The sequence below is a fragment of the Camelina sativa genome, chromosome 2 (genome assembly GCF_000633955.1).
Source record: "Camelina sativa cultivar DH55 chromosome 2, Cs, whole genome shotgun sequence".
Taxonomy (NCBI): domain Eukaryota; kingdom Viridiplantae; phylum Streptophyta; class Magnoliopsida; order Brassicales; family Brassicaceae; genus Camelina; species Camelina sativa.
In genome coordinates, this window is record NC_025686.1 from 29,103,862 (window position 1) to 29,111,936 (window position 8,075).

Genomic DNA, 8,075 nt, shown 5'->3' on the forward strand with positions numbered 1-8,075 from the left:
GCGGCTGCAAGAGCTTTAAACTGCGTAGCAGAACTTCTCACTAGTTGGTAACTGTACGTCCATATGTAGAAACCCCCGAGCTGCCCTTGACAAAAATCATTAATCACGATCAACAATTCAAACTTAACAAGAGAATATATTTAGTTTGACTTACGGCCATAGAGAAAGATGCGTAGGAGAGTCCAATGGATCTGCAGACACTCCGATTCCCAAAAGGACTGCCTTCCTCGTCACAGATGGCAGGGACCAGAATAAGCATAAGGTTTCCCATATTGCCTACACGTACATACGGGAGTACACATATACATATCATATGAGTTATATATATATATATATATATGTACTTAGAGTTGAGGGATCTCCTTGATTATATTTTTTGAGGTTTTAAATGTTACCTGAGGCACATGTAGCAATTATGAGGCCATGAAGTTGAGGTTTGGGGTTCAGCAGCTTGACCATCAACCATCCAAGAATGCCTCCTACTAGAAAGGTGATTCCAACATTTATGGGCATAAACCACCTGCAAATTAAAACTGATTTTGCTCAAATCAAAGCCACACGTTTTCCCATAGCGGTAAGTGAAGACTGGTACGTAGTGCAGTGGGTACCATGAAATAATGTCCTGCAATGTGACAGTCTGGGCAAGGTTGGCAAACATGATGCAGGGGGTGAATACCACGAACACGAGCTGCAAAGGAAAATGTTTACAGTTTACTAGTGATGTGATATATGAATGCACTGGTAATAAGAAAAGAACAAAAACAGAGATGTAGGTTAGGTTACCTTGTTCACGGATCTTCGGGTGTCAGCAGAGAGAAGAGAGCAGTAATCGGTTGCCAAGAAAGCGCCAAGGACGCTAATAAGAAGAACTTGAACGATTGGCATTGAAGCCACCTCCAACAGCTCTAAGAAACCCATCCCTAATCTCTTTTTCTTTTTTCTTTTTTTTTTTTTCTGGTTTCTTGCAGAAGAAGAGAAGCAGTCAAGGTAACGATATGGAGATGAAATTTTTGATATTCTGGCTGTTTGTGTAGATAGAGAGAATTGATGGGAATATATATATAAATATGTGGAGGATCGGAGTGGCATACAATGAAGTGTAATAAGAAGAAGAGTCCAACTTTTCAACAGGAGGAGAAGGCATGCAAGAAAGGTGATTAAAAGGACAAGTTGGCTTCTCGGTACTGTTGGTCTCAGGTGGCGGACATGTGAAATCAAATGGACATCAAAATTAGAAGATTCATTGGGACGAAAAGCTTTTGGGATCGTCTCAGGTTAATGTTGACAGAATCAAAGTAAGACTTGTCGTCAATAGCTAGTTTCTCCTAATATCTTTCTTTCCAATTGTTTTGATCATATCTATATTATTTTTCTCTTAGACATGTGTATCTCACATATCTAATCCAGCCCAAAGACGCCTTCAATAAATTTTTAACAAAATACACATGGCTAAAATACGGCTGTGCACCAACCACTAACTTAACTAAACAAGATATTCGAGCACATGAGTCACAGAAGTAACCTAAGCTGTCACAAACTAACATTTTTCTAAGTGGCCAATTTGGACCTTTTAATCATAATGTTATTTGTCTTTATCACCTAACATTTAAAAAGAAACAAAGAAAAAGTAATCATCTCTTGGATTTGACGCCCAAGCTTCAGAGATGGCTGCGATTGCGATGCCAAGTCCACAATACTCGTCATACTCTCTACTTTATTACAAAGACCAATAATAAATGTCAACTGTAATATGAGTCACTTTCACTAGCCACTCTGCTAAGCTCACATGGAAAACAATGCCATTTAATTTAATTTGAGGAAACTAATCTCATCTTGAATATCTCCTCTCTGTTTCCTCTTTACAATATCAAATGGTTTGTATTTTTATGCTCTCAAACTAAACCCTCCTTTGTAATTTTCCACATAATTTTTTTTGTTGCAATGTATCTAACCAATTAATAAAAAAGTGATAGGCTAAAAGAAACTTGTGGGATTAAACCAAATTAGAGGAAGAGGAAACCGTCGTTTGCTTGTATGTCTCGGAGAAGCACGTATTTTAGCTAAGGATAAGACTAAATTAAAGTAAGAGTTAGTCAAATATTTGTTTAACAAGAAGGTAAGAATGATGAGACCATGATTGTGGTAGAACAAGTCTCGGGAGATAAGATAGTTGCATGACTCGGAATGGCGTGTCTACAGATTACAAAAGGGCACCGACACCGTTTACTTTGATAAAAGAAGAGTAATCATTAACAGTTCTTCGGCTAGCTATACTACAATTATCTCATTCCGGATAAGTAGATAGGCCTAAAAGAGCCCATGTAGGTATGTATGAGGCAGGTATTGTGAGGCCTAAAAATATAGGCATAGCCCATTTCCCATTAGTAGGTAACATAGTCACAGGCCAACAATTTAGATGATCACATGAAGAATGAAGCTCTTTTTTTTTTTTTTGGTTTTATCATTTTCAAGATATCTTTACCAATAAACTTTATAGCATGAACAGATTACGTGAAACTAAAACCTTGAAAGACAAAGAGGAGCCTTTCTGTTTTAAAACTTCTCTAATCATATTAGTTATCCCAGCCATGCAGGGAAAGTGGTGATTCGTTCTTCCATTGTATATATATATTATCATTTTGGGTAAATTAAGAAAAGAATACAGAGGGTGGGAATAGAAGATAGTGGAGCAATAGCCAAGAGTAAAGGATAACATTCTGTAATCTATAAAGTTGCAAGTTGGTATATACAAAACTAAAAGCGGAAATAGTACTTCAAGAAAAGAAAAAAGAAAAAGACAAACTAAAAGGGGAAAGCAATCATAAAAGCAAAACCAATTAGTCAAATAAGGATTGATAAGTGTGTTGGATGATGGACGATTCTGTTCTTCTACCCCTCTGATCTGTCTGTCATAGGCAATCAAATTGTCATTTGTGTTGGGTGAGAGAAGAAAGTGAAACAATGAAGACTCCTACTTAGTTTGTTTTTGATAGAGAGCCAAGTTTGTTGTTTGTTGACTGTAAGGGTTGGGTTTTGAATAGAGAGACACATGAAGGAGACGTCGTCTTAGGTTGATTCTCTTCAACCTCCACTGTCATTGATGATTGAGATCTCTCTTCCCATAATTTATTGTTATGCATAACAACATATCACGGTAATTAAACGGACAAGTCAACATTGCATTTATTTGTTATATGTTTTTTTTGAGTCTCGTTGCCCTCTTGTTAATTTCACTCAATCAAGGACAAAATAATTTCTTCGTTTGGCTGCCATGGCCAAAAGATGCTTTTTGTGTTGGACCACTTTACTCTTCTGCTCTCTGCTGCTTACCGGCTACGCCCGAGCTTCCTCTTCAGGCGGCGCCAAAGAGAAAGGGCTCTCCCAAACTCCCACTTGGGCCGTTGCCCTCGTCTGTACCTTCTTCATCCTTGTCTCCGTTCTCCTCGAGAAGGCTCTTCACAGAGTTGCCACGGTTTGCCCTTTATTCTTTCTTCCTTCACTTGTGCAAGCATCCCCTTCTTAACTTTTTTGTGTTTTTCTTAATCATAGTGGTTGTGGGAGAAACATAAGAACTCTCTGCTTGAAGCCTTGGAAAAAATAAAGGCCGGTAAGACCAGACACTACTACTACTTGTTTTCTTCTACTGGCTTTGGTTAAGAAAACTAAAGACATGTGTGTGTGTGAAACGGATGCAGAGCTGATGATTCTAGGATTCATTTCCTTGTTGCTCACCTTCGGAGAACAGTACATTCTCAAGATTTGTATACCTGAAAAGGCTGCAGCCTCTATGTTACCTTGTGCAGCTCCTTCTACTCATGACCAAGACAACAAGACCCACCGCAGACGTCTAGCTGCTGCTTCTACCTCTTCCCGCTGCAAAGAGGTCATCTCTAGCTTCCTTTAGTTATAAAAAACTTTACGCTCTGTATTTTGTTATAACACTCTCTTGTTTTCCGCAGCAGGGTCATGAACAACTCATACCTGCCACAGGTTTGCACCAGCTACACATTCTATTGTTCTTCATGGCTGCCTTTCATATCCTTTACAGTTTCATCACCATGATGCTTGGCAGACTCAAGGTACGACGACAAGTTCCTTACCTCAAAACCCTCCTTTCGAAGTCGAAGCTATTCAAATCATTTTCCGACCTAACTGCAGATCCGTGGCTGGAAAAAGTGGGAGCAGGAGACTTTTTCTCATGATTACGAGTTCTCTATCGGTACGTAGGCGATTTCTTCTTCATAAGTCTCTGGTCTACAATGTAGCAGGTCACTAAAGTGGCTTCTCTCTATGCATAGATCCATCAAGATTCAGACTCACTCATGAGACGTCATTCGTTAGACAACATTCCAGTTTCTGGACAAAAATCCCCTTCTTCTTTTATGCTGTGAGATTCTTCTATAGCAAGCCCTCGTATAGTATCAAGTTGTACTTCGTGAGAAATTGATATTTAATATGCTCTCTCTCTCTCTCTCTCTCTCTCTCTCTCTCTCTCTCTCTCTCTCTCTCTCTCTCTCTCTCTCTCTCTCTCTCTCTCTCTCTCTCTCTCTCTCTCTCTCTCTCTCTCTCTCTCTCTCTCTCTCTCTCTCTCTCTCTCTCTCTCTCTCTCTCTCTCTCTCTCTCTCTCTCTCTCTCTCTCTCTCTCTCTCTCTCTCTCTCTCTCTCTCTCTCTCTCTCTCTCTCTCTCTCTCTCTCTCTCTCTCTCTCTCTCTCTCTCTCTCTCTCTCTCTCTCTCTCTCTCTCTCTCTCTCTCTCTCTCTCTCTCTCTCTCTCTCTCTCTCTCTCTCTCTCTCTCTCTCTCTCTCTCTCTCTCTCTCTCTCTCTCTCTCTCTCTCTCTCTCTCTCTCTCTCTCTCTCTCTCTCTCTCTCTCTCTCTCTCTCTCTCTCAACCGTCAGGGTTGCTTCCTACAGCAGTTTTTCCGATCTGTCGGGAGGACCGACTACTTAACTCTGCGTCACGGCTTTATCGCTGTAAGGAAAACTCAGTTCTCTCTTGTGTTTTTTACCTAACACCACACCATTGTCATGTTTATGGAAAGCGAGTCTCCTTTTAGGCCCATTTAGCTCCGGGAAGGAAGTTCGACTTCCAGAAGTATATCAAAAGATCACTGGAAGACGATTTCAAGGTGGTAGTTGGAATAAGGTACGTGAAACAAGACAAAACAATGCTAGTTTGGTGAGGTGTTTGTTGACATTACATTGATGATAAATTTTCTCTCTGCAGTCCTCTTCTGTGGGCATCATTTGTAATTTTCCTACTTCTGAATGTTAATGGTGAGCCTTCGCTTGCTTTACCTAATCATTGATTATTAATTGCCCTATATATTGGTGTGCTGAAAAATTCTCCCATCTCTGTTTAGGCTGGGAAACATTGTTTTGGGCGTCAATCCTGCCTGTACTTGTAAGACAAGTATACTCTTGAGCGTGTCTTCTACTGTGTTGTGTCAGGGGCTTGTAAGTCTCATTTTTACAACCCTTGCAGATCATATTAGCTGTAAGCACGAAGCTTCAAGCGATCCTAACAAGAATGGCTCTGGGAATCACAGAGAGACACGCAGTTGTTCAAGGGATACCTCTTGTGCATGGTTCAGATAAGTACTTTTGGTTTAATCGCCCTCAGTTGCTGCTTCATCTTCTTCATTTCGCCTTATTCCAGGTAGTTGAATTGCTTTTAGTTCCATACAAAGTCAGCACTGCATGTTATACTTGTGTTCTTCTTTAGTCCCATGCTACAACTTCTGTCTAAATGCTTCCTCCTTTTTGTACAGAATGCTTTCCAGATAACATACTTCTTCTGGGTCTGGGTAACATCTCTTTCATTTATACGCCCAATACAGTAGTTTGCCTTTTGGCCGATGTATTCTCTTCTATATCTCAATGACATAAATGACTAACTACATTTCCTTAATTTGGCATGCAGTATTCTTTTGGGCTAAAATCTTGTTTTCACACGGATTTCAAACTTGTCATCGTAAAACTCTCTCTAGGGTAACACTATTCACTAGCGAATACACCAATTGATAGATCTCTCGTGGAACAATTAGCTGAACAAGTTTGATAAATTTGCAGCGTTGGAGCTTTGATTTTGTGCAGCTACATCACACTTCCATTGTACGCACTAGTTACTCAGGTACACTATCCTAATTTTCAGCCTTTTACTCTACAGATTTGTTTGTCTACGAAGCTATATAGTAGTACAGTGGCAAGGAACCAAGCAACAAACTTACGTTGTTCATGTGGGCAGATGGGTTCACACATGAAGAAAGCTGTGTTTGATGAGCAAACGGCAAAAGCCTTGAAGAAATGGCACATGACTGTGAAGAAGAAAGGCAAAACGAGAAAGCCACCAACAGAGACCCTTGGAGGTTCTGACAGCGTCAGCACCTCTACCTCAGCCTTTCACGCATCTGGATCTACTTTACTCCGCTCCAAGACCACAGGTCACTCGACAGCTTCTTACATGAGTAACTTTGAAGACCAAAGCATGTCTGATCTTGAAGCTGAGCCATTAACTCCTGTACCGATAGATGGACAGACTATCGTCAGGGTTGGTGATCAGCCCACAGAGATGGAATATGCTGGAGATATTAGTCCTGGAAACGAATTCTCCTTTGTGAAGCCTGTTCCTGCTAACGATATTGGTTGATATTCAACATGAATGCAGAACAAATTCCACCATCCGGGTCTTTGTTTTCTATTACCTGTATGTCAATAAATTGCTTTGCCAAGCGTTACCAACTAGGATTTCTGTAGACCTTGTATGCTAGAGCTCTTACATATCTAGAGAAAAAGTAAAGAGCTACATAACAGGTCGGCCCAGGAAACTAGAATAGTTTACTGGCTTTGTTTGTATTACATCGTGCAACTGACTATTACTGCCAGAATCTATCACGAAACAAGAAACGAATTTTGATAAATTTGTATAGAGAACCAAATAAACCGCTGATCTTCCACAATACTTGATATAAACGGACTTACTTAGGTTCTTCCTCGTCATCACTGTCACCTCCAAACATGGAAGCCATCTTCATCGCTAAATTCGCAGCTATTTCCTTTCTCTGGAAATCAGGCATCAATCGCAAATTGTCCCGGATGTTTCCTATTTCTGACATCAACTGTTCCACGTCTTCAAACTCATAACATTTCTCATTTTCTGTGTCCACCGCTTTTTCATCTGTTACTATTACTCTGTCAGTGTCACTCTGCGGCTCTAACCTTGGCCGTGACAGCTGCAACTCTTCATCCACAACTTCATTCATTTTTACCATATTATTTTCTACATGGAGGTTTTCCTGTGAAGTGGATCCACCAGCATCTGCATATGAATGCGTTCCACTTGCAGAAACCCATCTTTCGTCGATATTCTCCCATGGGTCGCCTGAGCCTGCTGATAGCACTTCATACTCCAATTCGTATTCAGATTCTTCTTCTGACAACTCTGAGAAATAGGAAATATAAGAGTCAATCAACATGAATCCAAGTGGAAATGAAATGTCCTCGCCCGGGTAGAGTTTTGGTCCGACAACTTCTTGGCCGAGCACTTGGTCAGATTCCAATGAACTCGTGTTTTGGTCATGAAGTGGTCTGACATCAACTCTACCCGGGTAAGGATGTTGCAGGAACCCTCAACATATATGGGAGAAGAAAATGGAAGGAAAAAACAACCTTCCCCTTGAGCTAACACAGGATCATTTATCTTATCACCCGATTTAAGAACCATCCCAGGCCACATATGTGCCGAAAGAGCACCAAATAGACGTTCAACCCCTTGAGAATCCCCATCTACTGATAAACCTACAAAAGACCAATCGACGAGCCTCATTAATGCTAGAGACGAATACATATTCTCTGCTCATCCATTCTCACTCAACTTTTTCAAGTTCAGTACAAGCTACTTTTTCATATTTGATGGAAAGAAAGAGTAACCAGATAAAAAAAAAACTGAACATTGCAGTAAATACGAAGAAGGAAGAGTTGCCTGAAAAACATAGAACTTACACTTGTCAAAATCAGGATTAGAGGCACAAGCCTCAATGAACTCGATGTTATTCTCACAGCACCACTCAAGACATGTT

The 8,075-nt window shown here is 40.4% G+C and overlaps 3 protein-coding genes across 4 annotated transcripts in view; 1 reads left to right on the plus strand and 2 right to left on the minus strand.

Annotated features, from left to right (window-relative positions):
* The window catches only part of LOC104746537 (protein PIN-LIKES 7), a 3,041-nt gene extending 2,006 nt beyond the window's left edge, over positions 1 to 1,035 (minus strand). The window contains exons 1-4 of the mRNA XM_010468048.2: positions 784 to 1,035; positions 609 to 688; positions 396 to 520; positions 155 to 276 (exon numbers count right to left, since the gene is read on the minus strand). Coding sequence (XP_010466350.1) covers positions 155 to 276; positions 396 to 520; positions 609 to 688; positions 784 to 918 — 462 coding nt within the window. The 5' untranslated portion in view covers positions 919 to 1,035. The remainder of the gene's footprint in view (positions 1 to 154; positions 277 to 395; positions 521 to 608; positions 689 to 783) is intronic.
* On the plus strand, positions 2,776 to 6,852 carry LOC104746562 (MLO-like protein 10). 2 transcript variants are annotated; one of them, XM_010468082.1, is made up of 16 exons: positions 2,776 to 3,154; positions 3,244 to 3,472; positions 3,550 to 3,607; positions 3,696 to 3,883; positions 3,963 to 4,079; positions 4,159 to 4,219; positions 4,299 to 4,387; positions 4,897 to 4,971; positions 5,055 to 5,143; positions 5,225 to 5,274; positions 5,361 to 5,401; positions 5,483 to 5,656; positions 5,769 to 5,804; positions 5,921 to 5,988; positions 6,070 to 6,130; positions 6,245 to 6,852. In XM_010468082.1, exons 2-16 carry the CDS (start codon positions 3,272 to 3,274, stop codon positions 6,644 to 6,646), a joined length of 1,710 nt encoding a protein of 569 aa, XP_010466384.1. In that variant the 5' UTR covers positions 2,776 to 3,154; positions 3,244 to 3,271; the 3' UTR covers positions 6,647 to 6,852. The 2 variants fall into 2 exon arrangements, with proteins under 2 accessions (XP_010466384.1, XP_010466376.1); XM_010468074.1 differs by having other exon boundaries at positions 2,776 to 3,472.
* The window catches only part of LOC104757704, a 3,115-nt gene continuing 1,821 nt past the window's right edge, over positions 6,782 to 8,075 (minus strand). Inside the window, exons 4-6 of the mRNA XM_019231531.1 lie at positions 7,999 to 8,070; positions 7,666 to 7,794; positions 6,782 to 7,438 (exon numbers count right to left, since the gene is read on the minus strand). Of these exons, the coding sequence (XP_019087076.1) occupies positions 6,975 to 7,438; positions 7,666 to 7,794; positions 7,999 to 8,070 (665 nt within the window). The 3' untranslated portion in view covers positions 6,782 to 6,974. The remainder of the gene's footprint in view (positions 7,439 to 7,665; positions 7,795 to 7,998; positions 8,071 to 8,075) is intronic.

Bases quoted from the DNA above. Each gene is read 5' to 3' on its own strand.
- LOC104746562 (XM_010468074.1), top strand. From the start codon at position 3,272: ATGGCCAAAAGATGCTTTTTGTGTTGGACCACTTTACTCTTCTGCTCT. The intron at 3,473-3,549 runs GTTTGCCCTTTA...TCTTAATCATAG, and splicing joins CTCTTCACAGAGTTGCCACG to TGGTTGTGGGAGAAACATAA. The intron at 5,402-5,482 runs GTAAGACAAGTA...CAACCCTTGCAG, and splicing joins CGTCAATCCTGCCTGTACTT to ATCATATTAGCTGTAAGCAC.